Raw genomic sequence first — 17490 nt, 5'->3', positions numbered from 1 at the left:
GAGTCGGCAGGCTGCGGGTTCGAGATCCACTCCAGAGACTTGAACCCAGAGTCTAGGCCAACAGTCCCAGCGCAGCACTGAGGGAGCCCAGCCCTGTCAGGGGTGCCATCTCTCGGAAGAGATGTCAAACCGAGGCCCCGTCTGCCCACCCGTGTGGGCGCAAAGAAAAATTTGAGGACGAGAAGGGAAGTTTTCCCCGGTGTCCTGGCCAATATTTATCCCTTTACCGACAGATGAGCCCGTCATTATTGCATTGCTCTTTTCTTGTGAGATCCTGATTGGGCAAATTGGCCGCCACGTTTCCGATGTTACAGTGACTACGCTTCAAAAATATTTCATTGCCTGACAGGACATCGCGTGGCTGAGGGGGTCTCGTCGACAGTACTCGTAGATTGACCATCGGCACGGCAATGGCTGCCTTATAGGGCCTGCTGGTCTTACCCCATCCCTCACTTTCCTAAGTCGGTCCGTTCAATGTTGCTCAGGCCTCCAGGCGAATCCAGTCCCACACCATGTGGCCCAACCATTACCCCTCGCTTTGTAAAAAGATAATTGGCTCCGGGAGGCAAATGACCAGCAACCTGGCGGTCAATACCCACAATACAACAGGGCAGAAACAAGCCATGCAGCCCAACAAGGCTATACCGGCATTTGGGCTCCAAATCGGCCTCCGTCCACATTCACGTATCTCACCCGACTGGCACATTCCTTTCCTCTTTGTGAACATTTCCCGCTTCCCTTTGAAGGTATCATTGCTGGTCGCCTCAGCTGGTCTGTGTGGTGCAGTGTCCCACATTCTAACCACTCTCGGCTCTGATACTATCTCCAACTGCTGGACTCCGACCCACTAGCCTATCGATCGCCTTCCCTCGACGAGCTTTCAAAAGTTATATTTGGCGTTACCTAGCGACTATCTTATTTGTTCTCCTGTTCAAACTTTAGGCTCCCTGTTTTCACCTAGATATCCTTTTTTTTTTAAACTTCGAAAAATGAGCTACTCCTGAATTTTTAATTCATAGAATTTACAGTGCAGAAGGAGGCCATTCGGCCCATCGAGTCTGCACCGGCTTTTGGAAAGAGCACCCCAGCCAAGGTCAACACCTCCACCCGATCCCCATAACCCAGTAACCCCACACAGCACTAAGGGAAATTTTGGACACTAAGGGCAATTTATCATGGCCAATCCAGCTAACCTGCACATCTTTGGACTGTGGGAGGAAACCGGAGCACCCGGAGGAAACCCACGCACACAAGGGGAGGATGTGCAGACTCCGCACAGACAGTGACCCAAGCCGGAATCGAACCTGGGACCCTGGAGCTGTGAAGCAATTGTGCTATCCACAATGCTACCGTACTGGTCCAGTGTAAGCTGCGGTTCAGTGGGTGTCACTGTGTCGAAGGTTACGGGCGGCACAGCGGTTAGCACCGCTGCCTCACAGCGCCAGGGACCCGGGTGTGATTCCGGCCTCGGGTCACTGTGCAGAGTCTGCGCGTTCTCCCCGTGTCTGCGTGGGTTTCCTCCGGGTGCTCCGGTTTCTTCCCACAGTCCAAAGATAGAACCATAGAAAAGTTACAGCACATAAGGAGGCCATTTGGCCCAACTTGTTCATGCCAGCTCGAGGACACCCAGGTGCCCTTCCTAGTGCCACCTCCATGCACCCGGTCCATAGCCCTGCACCGTAAGGTGCAGATCCTGGTACTTTTTTTACAAAAAGAGTCCATTCTCCATTCTCCCCATGTCTTTGTGGGTCTCACCCCACAGCCCAAAAGATGCGCAGGGTAGGTGAATTGGCCAAGCTAAAATTGCCCCTTAATTGGAAAAAAAGAATCGAGTACTCTAAATTTGAAAAGAGTTTAGGGTCTCTGCATAGAAACCTTCTATACCTTCTGCCTTGAATCTGTCCCTGGTTCTAGAATTCTCCACCAAGGGAAACAATTTTGTCCTGTCCACCCTATCTCTTCCCCTCATAATTTTGTAAACTTCAATTAAGTCACCCCTCAGCCTTCTTCCAAGGAAATTAACCCCAACCTATCCACCTCTCCTCGTAGCTACACTTTTCTAGCCCTGGCAACATTCTTGCAAACCTCCTCTGCACTCTCTCCAGACCAATAACGCCTTTCCTGTAATGTGGTGACCAGAACTGCACACAATACTCCAGTTGTGGCCTCACCAGTGTTTTGTACAATTGCAACATTATATCCTTACTTATATATTCTGAGGGCTGGACGCTCCCAAATGGGGCTATGTCCCCAGGCCGGCGTAAAAACGCTGGTGTTGCACTCCCGAGTTTCCTCAAAAAAAGATTGACCGCTTCACTTACCTTCAGGGGGCTAGCAGGGACCTGGAGTAATTCACGCAGCTTTGGCTGCGGATACGGCCCCCGCACTTCCGGTTTCGAGTCCGCACATGCGCCTGGCGGCAGCTTCCAGCGGCCGCGCGAGCGCCATGGCGGACTCGGACCGCGGAGGCAGCTCCGTAACGTAGGTCCCCCCCCGATCAGCCATGCACCCCTGCATCGGACCGGCCCGATCTGTGCCCCGGCTGCCCATAAGGCCCCCCCCACCCCTCCCCGGCGCCCGATTCCCCACCCCCCCTACCAGGACGGCCACGGACTGAGTCCATGTTAGTTCCACGCCGTCGGGAACTCGGTCGGTCGGGAGCGGCGTATCGCTGGGCAGGCCTCTGGCAATGGGCCCCCCAAGTCGCGCAGAGTAAATCGCAAACGCGTGGATATTCGGGGCCCGGAGAATCGCTAGAGTGGCCCAGCCTCGATTCCATCGGGAAAGTTGATTCTCCGCCCCCTGCGCCAAACGTGATTTTGGTGCGGGTTTACGGAGAACCCAGCCCCATATCTCTGCCAATGAAGGAGAGCATTCCATATGATTCCTTTACAACCTTGTCGACTTGAACTGCTGTCTTTAGGGACCTGTGTACCTGTACGCCAAGATCTCTCCTATCTACCCCTCTTAGTACATTCCCATTTATTGTGTACTCCCTATTACTGTTTAACCTCCCTAAATGCCTGACCTCGCACTTCTCTGTGTTAAATTCCATCTGCCACTTTATCGCCCACTCCACCAATCCATCTAGAACATTCTGGAGATTGTAGCTATCCTCCACACTGTCCACCACTTGGCCAATCTTCGTGTCATTTGCAAATTTCCCAATCGTGCCCCCCCCCGTTCACATCCAAATCGTTAATATATAACACAAACAGTCAGGGTCCCAACACCGAGCCCTGTGGAACACCACTTGACACAACTTTCCAATTGCAAGGGCAGCCATTGACCATTCCCCTTTGTTTCCTGTTAGTAAATCAACTTTTTATCCAGTTGAGACTTCCGGTTGCGGCTATGCGGATTCGGCAGCTCCCGCTATCACGGACTTTCAGGCTCTTTAGAGGAGCCCCAACGGAAATTTTTTTGAATACGACCCGTGGGGAAGGGAAGAGCGAGGTCCCCCTTCAACTTTTATGGACCGGACCAGAAGTGAAACGGCCAAAAAAGCGGCATTGGAGCAGCGGGAGAAGCGAGGGAAGAAAAGCAAAATGGCGGCGGCTGGGGACAAAGTGGAGTGCGGGCCGGAGCTGCAGGAATTCATCAAGCGCTGCTTTGAGGAGCTGCGGAAGGAGATGCTGGCGCCTATGTTGTCGGCGATTGAAGGACTAGGGATGACCCAGAAGGCCCACGAGGTAAAGATCCAGGAGGTACAGAAAAGAGTCAGTGAGAATGAGGACAAGATCTTGGGCCTGGCGGTGAGAGTGGAGGAGCACAAGGCGCTGCACAAGAGGTGGGCGGGAAGACTCGAAGACTTGGAGAACAGGTCGAGGAGAAAGAACCTGCGGATCCTGGATCTCCCTGAAGGAGCGGAGGGGGCCAATGCCGGGGCATACGCGAGCACGATGCTCGAGGCGATGATGGGCGCGGAGGCCCCTTCGAGGCCGCTGGAGCTGGACGGGGCACACCGGGTGCTGGCGAGGAGGCCCAAGGCAAACGAGCCGCCAAGGGCGATGGTGGTGAGATTTCACCGGTTCACAGACAGAGAGAGGGTCCTGAAATGGGCCAAGAAGGAGCGGAGCAGCAAGTGGGACAATGCGGAGATCCGAATATACCCGGACTGGAGCACGGAGGTTGCAAAGCGGAGAGCGGGTTTCAACCGGGCCAAGGCGGTGCTGCACCGGAAAGGAGTGAAATTTGGAATGTTGCAGCCAGCGCGACTGTGGGTCACACACAAGGATCAGCACCATTATTTCGAAACGCCTGAAGAGGCGTGGACCTTTATTCAAACCGAAAAGTTGGACTCAAACTGAGGGTTTGTGAGGGTGGGGGGGGATGTTTGATGTTTGATGGTTGTTGTATATAGGGGGTCAATCACACGCAGGAAATGTTACATGGGCTGGGGGAGAGAGACAAGGCCGCGACAGGAGCTGCGCCAGAGGGGGCGGGGTAGGCTTAGGAAAGCGCGGGGTTTTTCCCGCGTTAGTGAAGAAAGGCGGGACGGGGAATGGAGGAACGCACACTGATTGGGAGATTCCCACACGGGGAGGTCAATGGGACGGCGGGGGAAGCCGGGGTCAGCAGGTGTCAGCTGACTTATGGGAGTGATATGGGGGAGCAAAAGAGCTAGACACGGGTCTAGCGGGGAGGAGGAGAGGGGGGAAAGGGTTGCTGCTGCACTGGCCGAAAGGGAATGGGACACAGAAGAGGTGGTCGGGGCGGGGGTCTCCCGGCTGGGGGACTGGAGGGTAAGGGTGGCACGGACACGGGACTGTCCTAGAAAAGGAGATGGCTAGGGGGGGGGGGGGGGGGGGGCAGCCCCTCCAATCCGGCTGATAATGTGGAATGTGAGGGGCCTGAACGGGCTGGTGAAGAGGGCTCGAGTGTTCGCGCACTTAAAGGGACTGAAGGCAGACGTGGTCATGCTCCAAGAGACACATTTGAAGGTGGCGGACCAGGTCAGGTTAAGAAAGGGATGTGTAGGACAGGTATTCCATTCGGGGCTGGACGCGAAGAATAGAGAGGTGGCAATATTGGTGGGGAAGCGGGTGACATTTGAGGCCAAGAATATCGTAGTGGATAACGGAGGTCGATATGTGATGGTGAGCGGTAAGTTGCAGGGTACGTGGGTGGTGTTGGTAAATGTATACGCCCCGAACTGGGATGATGCCGGATTCATGAAGCACATGTTGGGGCGCATTCCGGACCTGGAGGTAGGTGGCCTGATAATGGGAGGGGACTTCAATACAGTGTCGGATCCAGCACTGGACCGCTCCAAATCAAGGACTGGAAAGAGGCCGGCGGCAGCCAGGGTGCTTAGGGGGTTTATGGATCAGATGGGGGGAGTGGACCCGTGGAGGTTTGCCAGGCCGCAGGCCAGGGAATTTTCTTTTTTCTCCCACGTGCACAAAGCCTACTCCCGGATAGATTTTTTTGTTCTGGGCAGGGCGCTCCATAGCCGTTTCGGATCACGCCCCGCACTGGGTGGAACTGGAGCTGGGAGAGGAGAGGGACCAACGCCCGCTGTGGCGGCTGGATGTGGGACTGCTGGCAGATGAGGTGGTGTGTGGGAAGGTGAGGGGGTGCATCGAAAGGTACTTGGAGGCCAACGACAACGGGGAGGTGCGGGTGGTGATGATATGGGAGGCGCTGAAGACGGTGATCAGGGGAGAGCTAATCTCCATCAGGGCTCATAGGGAGAAGACAGAGGGCATGGAAAGGGAGAGGTTAGTGGGGGAGATTTTAAGAACAAAGAACAAAGAAATGTACAGCACAGGAACAGGCCCTTCGGCCCTCCAAGCCCGTGCCGACCATGCTGCCCGACTAAACTACAATCTTCTACACTTCCTGGGTCCGTATCCCTCTATTCCCATCCTATTCATGTATTTGTCAAGATGCCCCTTAAATGTCACTATCGTCCCTGCTTCCACCACCTCCTCCGGCTGCGAGTTCCAGGCACCCACTACCCTCTGCGTAAAAAACTTGCCTCGTACATCTACTCTAAACCTTGCACCTCTCACCTTAAACCTATGCCCCCTAGTAATTGACCCCTCTACCCCGGGGAAAAGCCTCTGACAATCCACTCTGTCTATGCCCCTCATAATTTTGTAGACCTCTATCAGGTCGCCCCTCAACCTCCTTCGTTCCAGTGAGAACAAACCGAGTGGACAGGAGATACGCAGAGGCCCCGGAGGAGGGATTACTTGGGGAAAGACGACGTCTCCAGACGGAGTTTGATCTGTTGACCACAGGGAAGGCACAGTGGAGGAAGACGCAGGGGGCGGCCTACGAGTATGGGGAGAAGGCGTGTCGGATGCTGGCACACCAGCTCCGTAAGAGGATGGCAGCGAGGGAAATAGGGGGAGTCAAGGATGGAAGGGGAGTCACGGTGTGGAGTGCGACGAAAATAAACGAGGCATTCAAGGCCTTCTATGAGGAACTGTACAGATCCCAGCCCCCAGCGGGGGAAGAGGGGATGAGACGATTCCTAGACCAACTGAGATTCCCGAGGGTGGAGGAGCAAGAGGGGGCTGGTTTGGGGGCACCAATTGGGTTGGAGGAGCTGAGCAAGGGTTTGGGGAGCATGCAGGCGGGGAAGGCCCCGGGACCAGACGGGTTCCCGGTGGAGTTCTACAGGAAGTACGTAGACCTGTTGGCCCCGCTACTAGTGAGGACCTTTAATGAGGCAAGGGAGGAAGGGACCCTGCCCCCGACAATGTCGGAGGCGACAATTTCTTTGATCCTAAAGCGGGACAAGGACCCACTGCAATGTGGATCGTACAGGCCGATCTCGCTCCTCAACGTGGATGCTAAGTTGCTGGCAAAAGTGCTGGCTATGAGGATCGAGGACTGTGTCCCAGGGGTAATCCATGAGGACCAGACGGGATTTGTAAAGGGCAGGCAACTAAACACCAATGTGCGGCGGCTCTTAAACGTGATAATGATGCCATCGGAGGAGGGAGAGGCGGAGATAGTGGCAGCTATGGACGCGGAGAAGGCCTTTGACTGAGTAGAGTGGGAGTACCTCTGGGAAGTGCTGCGTAGGTTTGGGTTCGGGGGAGGGTTTATCAGTTGGGTTAAGCTCCTTTACAGAGCCCCGGTGGCGAGTGTAGTGACGAACCGGCGGAGGTCGGAGTACTTTCGGCTGTACCGAGGGACGAGGCAGGGGTGCCCCCTGTCCCCCCTGTTGTTTGCATTGGCGATCGAACCCTTGGCCATGTCATTGAGGGAGTCTAGGAAATGGAGGGGGGTGGTCCGAGGGGGAGAAGAGCATCGGGTGTCGCTATACGCGGATGACCTGTTGCTGTACGTGGCGGATCCAATGGAGGGGATGGTGGAGGTCATGCAGACTCTAAGGGAGTTTGGGGATTTTTCGGGCTATAAGCTCAATGTAGGGAAGAGTGAGCTTTTTGTAGTACAGGCAGGGGACCAAGAAAGGGGGATAGACGATCTACCGCTGAGGAGGGCGGAGGGGAGCTTTCGGTATCTGGGGATCCAGATAGCCAGGAGTTGGGGGACCCTACATAAACTGAATCTGACGAGGTTGGTGGAGCAAATGGAGGAGGACTTCAAAAGATGGGACATGTTACCGCTCTCGCTAGCGGGTAGAGCGCAGTCGGTCAAAATGGTGGTCCTCCCGAGGTTTCTTTTTGTGTTTCAGTGCCTCCCCATCGTGATCACCAAGGCCTTTTTTAAGAGAGTAGGTAGGAGTATTATGGGGTTTGTGTGGGCGAATAGGACCCCGAGAGTAAGGAGAGGGTTTCGGGAACGCAGTAGGGACCGAGGAGAGTTGGCGCTGCCGAACCTAGGGAGCTACTACTGGGCAGCAAATGTGGCGATGATCCGCAAGTGGGTGATGGAGGGAGAGGGGGCGGCATGGAAGAGGGTGGAGATGGCGTCCTGTAAAGGAACGAGCCTGGGGGCGTTGGTGACGGCACCGCTGCCGCTCTCGCCGTCAAAGTATACTACGAGCCCAGTGGTGGCGGCAACGCTAAGGATCTGGGGCCAGTGGAGACGGCACAGGGGTGCGATGGGAGCTTCGGTGTGGTCCCCGATCAGGGGTAACCACCGGTTTGTCCCGGGGAGCTTGGACGGAGGGTTTCAGAGCTGGCATCGGGCGGGGATTAGAAGAATGGGGGACCTGTTCATTGATGGGACGTTTGCGAGCCTAGGGGCACTGGAGGAGAAGTTTGTGTTACCCCCAGGAAATGCTTTTAGATACATGCAGGTGAGGGCGTTTGTGAGGTGGCAGGTGAGGGAGTTCCCGTTGCTCCCAGCACAGGAAATTCAAGACAGGGTGATCTCGGGTGTATGGGTCGGGGAGGGCAAGGTGTCGGCAATATACCAGGAGATGAAAGAAGAGGGGGAAGCACTGGTAGAGGAGCTGAAGGGTAAATGGGAGGAGATTGAGGAGGGGTTATGGGCTGATGCCCTAGGTAGGGTTAATTCCTCCTCCTCGTGTGCCAGGCTCAGCCTGATACAATTTAAGGTGGTCCACAGAGCGCACTTGACGGGGGCGAGGTTGAGTAGGTTCTTTGGGGTAGAGGACAGATGTGGAAGGTGCTCAGGGAGCCCGGTGAACCATGTCCATATGTTTTGGTCATGCCCGGCACTGGAGCGGTTCTGGAGAGGAGTGGCGGGAGCAATATCTCAGGTGGTGAAAGTCTGGGTCAAGCCAAGCTGGGGGCTAGCAATATTTGGAGTAGTGGACGAACCGGGAGTGCAGGAGGCGAAAGAGGCCGGTATTCTGGCCTTTGCGTCCCTAGTAGCCTGGTGAAGGATCTTGCTAATGTGGAAGGAGGCGAAGCCCCCCAGCGAGGCATGGATAAACGACATGGCTGGGTTCATCAAGCTGGAGAGGATAAAGTTCGCCTTGAGAGGGTCTGCACAGGGGTTCTACAGGCGGTGGCAACCGTTCCTAGACTATCTCGCGGAGCATTAGAGGAAGGTCGGTCAGTAGCAGCAGCAACCCAGGGGGGGGGGGACGTCCTGTGGGTGGGGGTGGGGGGGGTGCTTGCCTGGGGGGGTGGTTGAGCAAGAGAACACATGAAGGATTTGGGAAACTGGCACGTGCGGGAGAGAGCCAGTGTACAAAGCTATGTAACATATCGTTTTACCATGTATATATCTTGCTATGTGCGATTTCTTGCTATTTTGTTACGAGGGGGGGGTTTATTGTTTGTAAGGGTGAAAAATTGTGTTAAAAGACTTTAATAAATATTTTTTTTTTAAACTAAAAAAAACTTTTAATCCAGTTTGCCACATTGCCCGTATCCCATGCGCTTTTACTTTTTGACCAACCTGTCATGTGGGACTTTGTCAAACATCTTGCTAAAATCCATATACACCACATCCACTGCACTACCTTTGTGGGAGAGGAGACTGAGCTCAGCAGGGCGTCGATCAGAGGACCAGGAAAATCAGCACATCAGCAGCAGCACCCTCACTGTAGACTGGCTGTCTCTGCATGTGCATGAGATCGACAGCATAAAGGGGAATGTTTCACTATAGCTATCAACAGCACACAGCTGAATGTCCTTGCTAACAGCACCAAAACTGTAATAAAGACATGATTAAGTGACCTTTGTCTGAATGGACATTCCATCCATCTACTCCTAAGGATTACGACATTGCCCATGGGGCGCGATTAAACAGCTGTTGCCTTGGGCCTACCTCTTTGTATCATATGTAAATAATTTCCAGGTGTGCGTAACTAGAAACAATTATCTTTACTGGAAGTTATAAGAAATTCCCTATAAAAAGGCTGACGGTACACAATTGGGCAGAGCTTTAGGGATTCTCCAGTTCTCCTTATCGATAAAAAGGCAATAAAGATTGATCACTCGCGAACACTGCGTCTGAATATCTTTCGAGCACCAACAGCATCATCAACCCTTCTTGTCACTTCCTCAAAGCATTCAATCAGATTTGGGAGGCAAGACCATCCTTTAACAAGTCCATGCTGACTATCCCTCACTAGTCCCTGCCTTTCTATGTGACAGTTCATCCTATCTCTCAGGATTGATTCTACTAATTTGCCCACCACCGACGTTAAGACTAAATGGCCTATAATTCTTCAGCATTCCCTTCGATCCCTTTTTAAATCATGGAACTACGTTTGCATTTCTCCAGACCTCCGGTACCTCCCGTGTCTAGTGAGGATTGGAAAATCATCCTCAGAGCATCTGCTATCTCCTCCCTGACCTCCTTCAGTAGCGTCGGAAACAATCCATCTGGCCCTGGCGGCTTATCAACTTTCAAGGACTCCAACACTTCGAGTACTTCCTTTTTATTAATGATGATCCCGTCCAGTATCTCAGGATTCTTCCTGGACTACTATATCGACATCACCCATTTCCTTTGTAAACACAGAGACAAATTATTCATTTGAAACCCTTCCCACAGCCTCTGCATCTCCGCACACGCTCCCTTCTACATGTCTGATAGGTCCCACTTTTTCTTCAACTAACCTTTTACCATTAAAACACCTTTGGATTTTCTTAACTAATTTATTTTCATGCCCTTTTTAATTTCCTTATTTCCTTTTCGACTTCGTCCCTGCTCTTCCTATACTCGTCTAGGCTATCTACAGTGCTTAGTTCTTTGTACCACTCTTATTCTTGGAGGGGACATATCTACTTTGTACATTTAGGATCTCACTTTTTAGTGCTTCCCATTATCTTCTAGCAGTGCCGCCCAGTCCACCTCAGTCAAGTCCCCTCTCATTTCTGCAAGATTTGCTTTCCCCAGTTCAAAATTTTTACTCCTGCTTTATCTCTGTCCTTTCCCATGGTAATCCTGAATCTAACTGAATTGTGATCAGTATCCCCGATATGGTTGCTGACTGTCACTTCACCCACTTGCTCTTCTTCGTTCCCACAGACCAGGTCTAGAATTGCATCTCCTCTCGATGGGTTTGTCACTAATTGGTTGAAAAGCTTTTCCTGGACACACTGCATGAATCTTTCTCCCTCATTTCCCCTTAAATTGTTTGAATCCCAGTTGATATTGGGATAGTTAAAGTCTCCTATTATTGCCCTCTTGTTCTTACAGGCAGAGATTTGCTGACATATTTGCCCTTCTATCTCCCTGTCACTATTTGGGGGTTTGTAGTATACTCCCAGAAGTGTGACTGCCCCTTTTCTATTTCTAAGCTCAACCTGTTTGTTGACCTGTTTAGTATATCGTCCCTTCTCACAACTGGAATTGATTCTTTAACCATTAGTGCTACTCCCCTCCTTTTTTTTTTAACCTCCCACTCTTTCGTGTCTGAAGACTCTATAACCAGGGATATTGAGCTGTCAATTTTGCCCCTCCTTTAGCCAGGTTTCCATTATAGCAACAACATCCTGTTGCCCTGTGTCAACCTGCGTCTTTAACTCGTCTACCTTGTTTGCAACACTCCTTGCACTGAAGTACAAACCGTTTAACCCCACTATTTTCCCTTGCTGGACACTTTTTAAACTTTGCGTCCCTTGTAATTCCAAGTCTATCCTTACCTCTTCTACACCATTAGCTAATGTCCTGCCTCCATTTTCCTGATCTGATTTTGACCTATCCGATCCTACACTTGGGGTCCCATCATGCTGCCACACTAGTTTAAATACTCCCTGAGGGAACTAGCAACGGCCCCGCAAGGACATTGGTCCCAGCTCTGCCTGGGTGTAACCCGTCCGGTTTGTACAGGTCCCACCTTCCCCAGAACCGGTTCCAACGCCCGTAGGATCTGAATCCCTCCCAGCTACACCATGTCTCCAGCCACACATTAACTGATCTATCCTCTTATTCCTGCTCTCTCTAGCGTGTGGAACTGGGAGTAGTCCTGAGATTACTACATTGGAGGTCCTGCATTTTAGTTTATCTCCTAACCTCCTGTACTCAGCTTGCACGTCCACATCCCTTAGTTCGCCCATGCAGGTTCGGTGGATTGGCCACACTAAATTGCCCTATAGTGTCCAAAGATGTGTAGGTTAGGTGGATTGGCCATGTTAAATTGCCTCTTAGTGGCCAAGTTAGGTGGACTTATGGGGTCACAGGGATAGTGCAAGGGAGTGGGCCTAGGTAGGATGCTCTTTCGGAGCGTCAGTGCAAACTTGATGGGTCGAATGGCCTCCTTCTACGCTGTAGGGACTCGATAATTCTATGTTACAGGTTCAAGTCCCACGCCAGAGACTCAAGTTATTCAAAAAAAGTGGAGGCGAGCGGGTGGTCAAGATCAAGGAGAAATGGGAAGCGGAGTTGGGAGGGGAGATCAATTGGGGAGTATGGAGTGAGGCACTGCGAAGGGTAAACGGGATCTCCTCTTGTGCAAGGATGAACTTGATATAGTTTAAGGTGGTGCACAGGGTGCATATGACTCGGGCGAGAATGAGTGGGTTCTTTCAGGGGGTAGCAGATGAGTGTGAGAGGTGTGGGCGGGGGCCAGCGAATCACGCGCACATGTTCTGGGGCTGTGAAAAATTGGGAAGATTCTGGGCGGGAGTGTTCACGGTCTTAGCCAGGATAGTGGAGGAGGAGGTGGACCTGGTGGTGGCGATATTTGGGGTCTCAGAGAAGTCGGAGCTCATGGAGAGGAGGAAGGCCGATGTTGTGGCTTTCACCTCTCTGATTGCACTGCGGCGGATTTTGCTGGAGTGGCGGTCGGCATCGCCCCCGGGGGTAGCGGCTTGGTTGGGTGACCTGTACGACTTCCTGCAGGTTGGAGAAGATAAAATATGAGTTAAGGGACTCAGCAAGAATAAAGACTCCTGTCGCCAGCGAGTGGCTCTGCGGCCAAATTCTCCACTCTGCTAGCAGCGGAAGTGGGTGGACTCGCAACAGGGAATTGAGCCCCAACTCTTCCTTCAGCCGAATCATAGGATGAGGACAGTCTCTAGAGTGAGCGGCTGGCACAGTGGGTAGCACAGTTGCTTCACAGCTCCAGGGTCCCAGGTTCGATTCCAGCTTGGGTCACTGTCTGGGCGGAGTCTGCACGTTCTCCCCGTGGCTGCGTGGGTTTCCTCCGGGTGCTCCGGTTTCCTCCCACGAAGTGCCGAAAGACGTGCTGTTAGGTGAATTGGACATTCTGAATTCTCCCTCTGTGTACCTGAACAGGCGCCGGAATGTGGCGACTAGGGGCTTTTCACAGTAGCTTCATTACAGTGTTAATGTAAGCCTAATTGTGACAATAAAGATTATTATTATTAATTCGCCGAGGGACGTAACCCTGAGAGGGGTTCTTAAAATAACCTCACGCACACACCAACATGCATGCACACACACACAAAACACACACCAACATGCACGCACACACAAAACACACACACACCAACATGCACACACACACAAAACACACATCAACATGCACACACAAATTCACACACACCAACATGCACGCCCACACAAAACACACACATCAACATGCACACACACACACAATTCACACACACCAACATGCACACGCACACACACAAAACACACACCAACATGCACGTACACACAAAACACACACACAAAACACACATCAACATGCACAGACACACACACAATTCACACACACCAACTCGCACACACACACACAAAACACACACATCAACATGCACACACACACAAAATTCACACACACCAACATGCACACACACAAATTCACACACACCAACATGCACGCACACACACACAAAACACACACATCAACATGCACACACACACCAACATGCAGGCACACACATACACAAAACACACACATCAACATGCACACACACAATTCACACACACCAACATGCACACACACACACACAATTCACACACACCAACATGCACGCACACACACAAAACACACACCAACATGCACACACACAAAACACACATCAACATGCACACACACACACAATTCACACACACCAACATGCACGCGCACACACACACACAAAACACACACACCAACATGCACGCACACACACAAAACTCACACACCAACACGCACGCACACACACACAATTCACACACACCAACATGCACGCACACACACACACAAAACACACACACCAACATGCACGCACACACACAAAACACACATCAACATGCACACACACACACAATTCACACACACCAACACGCACGCACACACACACAAAACACACATCAACATGAACACACACGCACACAATTCACACACACCAACATGCACGTACACACAAAACACACACACAACAACATGCATGCACACACACACAAAACACACATCAACATGCACACACACACACAATTCACACACATCAACATGCACGCACACACACAAAACACACACCAACATGCACACACACACAAAACACACACCAACATGCACGCACACACACAAAACACACACCAACATGCACACACACACACGATTCACACACCAACACGCACGCACACACACACAAAACACACATCAACATGCACACACACACACACAATTCACACACCAACACGCACGCACACACACACAAAACACACAACATGCACACACACACACACAATTCACACACCAACACGCACACACACACACAAAACACACATCAACATGCACACACACACACAATTCACACACCAACACGCACGCACACACACACAAAACACACATCAACATGCACACACACACACAATTCACGCACACCAACATGCACGCACACACACAAAACACACATCAACATGCACACACACACACAAAACACACATCAACATGCACACACACACAAAACACACACACCAACATGCAGGCACACACACAAAACAAGGACAAGATCATCAGCCCACATTTCCAAAACAGAACATGGACCATTTGTCTTGTTACTAAATCGCCCTCTTCCGAGATATGTTGCTTAACTACAGACAGCAGAAATCTCCATACAATTTGCCTGTGGTTTGCCTGTTTGCAACATTGCCCAACTATCACACACGTCACCCACTGCCTCACCTGTCGTACGTGGCTAAAAGGGAGAGAACAATGTTGCAAGAACCCCTCCAAGGTCCTAGTGCCCTCCAGCAAGTAGTTGTACCTTTATAGTTAGGTTTTCCCTTGCGCTCTGGTTAGGTGAAGTCAGGACTTTGAAAGTGGGAGGTGTGGTCTAATTCCTCCACTTGCTTTGTGAATTTAGAGCCCATCAGTGCAAATATTTACAGCAGTTTTCTTAATAATAACAAAAAATAAAAGTTGCTTTTCTGGCAGCAGCCTGAGATACGAAACAGGAAGTAGGAGAGGTGACTGAGCTATGGTCAAAAGTACATTGTAAGAAGTATTACAACACCAGGTTAAAGTCCAACAGGTTTGTTTCGAATCACTAGCTTTCGGAGCACAGCTCATTCACTCACCCGAGGAAGGGGCAGTGCTCCGAAAGCTAGTGATTCGAAACAAACCTGTTGGACTTTAACCTGGTGTTGAAAGACTTCTTTACTGTGCTCACCCCAGTCCAACGCCGGCATCTCCACATCATAAGTACATTGAGGAGGTTTTTGAAGAAAAGAATAATGAATGTTGGAGAAGGCCACAATGGAGAATAATGCTCACTTTAGTCTGCCTCAGTTACTTACCTTCCCTCCTATTGGAGCACTAACACAACCAGAGAATCCCCACACTAATGTGATCATTCCCAATTTCCCAAACAAGTCAAGAATTCTCTCCCTTGCCTGGATGAGTGCAGCCTCGACAACACTCAAGAAGCTCGATGCCATCGGGGTCAAAGCAGCCCAGCTTGATCGACGCCCCCCCCCACCCCCCCCCCCCACCACCACCTTCGGCAATCACTCCCTCCACCGCCAGCGCACAGGGGCAGCCATGTGTACTGCCTACAAGTAATGTTGCAGTAACTCGCCGAGGCACCTCAAAATCTCTACCATTTGGAAGGGCAAGAGCAGCAAACACATGGGAACACCATCGCCTGCAAGTTCCCCTCCAAACCCCACTCACCACCCTCACTGTCGCTGGGTCAAAATCCTGGAATTCCCTCTCTAACAGCACGTGCGTCTACCTACACCTCAAGGAGTGCAGCCGTTTAAGAAGGCAGCTCACCACCACCTGCTCAGGGGCAATTAGGGATGGGCAAAAAATGCTGACCTAGCCAGCGACATCCACACCCAAAGTATAAATAAAAAGAAAGTTAGGTTGCTTTTATATCATGGAACCTTCTTCAGTGGGAGCTGAGCGGTGAGCCTCCAATGCCAGTTTGTGTCGGGTCCGTTTAGTAAATAGGAAGGCCAGACCATCGTCCCATAACCCGGAGCTGAATTCGAATCCAGGACCCGGGGAGAACAGGTGATGTGTCATCCACCACGCCAACCTGTCTTCCCAATGCCTCTCCATCAAGGTGGGCCTTCCGCCCCTTCTCATGCTAAAGAAATTTGGCATTCTGCATCGACTCTCGTAAACTTCTACAGATGTGCGATAGAGAGCATCCTATCCGGCTGCATCACAGGTTGGTATGGCAACTGCTCGGCCCAAGATCGCAAGAAGCTGCAGAGTGTGGTGAACTCAGCCCAATGCATTACACAAGCTTGCCACCCCACATTGATTCTGTCTACACCTCCCACTGCCTCAGGAGGCGGGCAGCATCATCCCTCCCACCAAGGCTTTGCCCTCTTCCAGACCCTTCCATCAGGCAGAAGGTACAGAAGTCTGAAGACTCGCACATCAGACATAGGAACAGCTTCTTCACCACAGCTACAAGACTCCTCAACGACTCCCCCCTCGGACTGATCTGTTCCCTGTAAGAACACTATTCACGACGCCCTATGCTGCTCTTGCTCATGTATTTGCTTTGTTTGTCCCTTGTTCTGCACTATAACCAATCACTGTTTGTCGATGTACCATTTGTCAATGTTTCTCTGTTGATTATTCTTGTGTCTACTATGTACGTACTGTGCACGTTTCTTTCGGCCGCAGAAAAATACTTTTCACTGTACCTCGGTACATGTGACAATAATCAAATCAATCAATCAAAAAATTCTGGTAATCTTTGTCAAATAATTTTCCCTGCTTACTGTAGCCCGCCTCTCGAGCAAACCACCAGCCAAATTGGCACAACTTTTTGTCATTTCCTCTGGCTTTCTGCCAATCAGGCCTCAGGAAAGGCCCTCAGCACCCAATGGTCCGGTTGATGACCGTTTGACAGGACACCCGAACCCGCCTGAGCTGCCCATCTCTGGTGGTGTGGGCTACACATAAACGAGACAGTCAGCTCCTGTCCATATCTATTCTTCTTGGAACAGCTTCAAGCATGGGATTGTGGGCATATCACTGCAAACTTACCATTCAGTGCCCGGTGCTAATTGCCCTTGTGAAGATGTGTTACCTTCTTGAATACGCCCTGGTGTCTTCTAGACCCTTTCAGGGAGCAGTCGAAGGTCTCGCACTGCTGGGGGTCTGGTATCTTTCACAAAGGCCAGACAGGGTCACGGTGACAGATCTCCTTCCCTGAAGGACACTCGTGGGCATTTATTTTTTTTTTAAATATATTTTATTGAAGTTTTCAAACACAATTT

The 17490-nt window shown here is 51.4% G+C and overlaps 1 protein-coding gene across 2 annotated transcripts in view; it reads right to left on the bottom strand.

Annotated features, from left to right (window-relative positions):
* LOC140403255 (tetratricopeptide repeat protein 39A-like) overlaps positions 1 to 17490 on the bottom strand; it is a 94794-nt gene that overhangs the window by 58331 nt on the left and 18973 nt on the right. The window contains exon 1 of one of the 2 annotated variants that reach the window (XM_072491026.1): positions 646 to 695. The exons of the other annotated variant lie outside the window; for it this stretch is intronic. Coding sequence (XP_072347127.1) covers positions 646 to 680 — 35 coding nt within the window. The 5' untranslated portion in view covers positions 681 to 695. Of the gene's footprint in view, positions 1 to 645; positions 696 to 17490 lie in introns of those variants that run through there. 2 annotated transcript variants of the gene reach the window in all.

Source organism: Scyliorhinus torazame, chromosome 27 (assembly GCF_047496885.1).
Source record: "Scyliorhinus torazame isolate Kashiwa2021f chromosome 27, sScyTor2.1, whole genome shotgun sequence".
Classification (NCBI taxonomy): Eukaryota; Metazoa; Chordata; class Chondrichthyes; order Carcharhiniformes; family Scyliorhinidae; genus Scyliorhinus; species Scyliorhinus torazame.
Note: the sequence above shows the minus strand (reverse complement) of the source record. Positions and strands in the feature narration are given on the sequence as shown.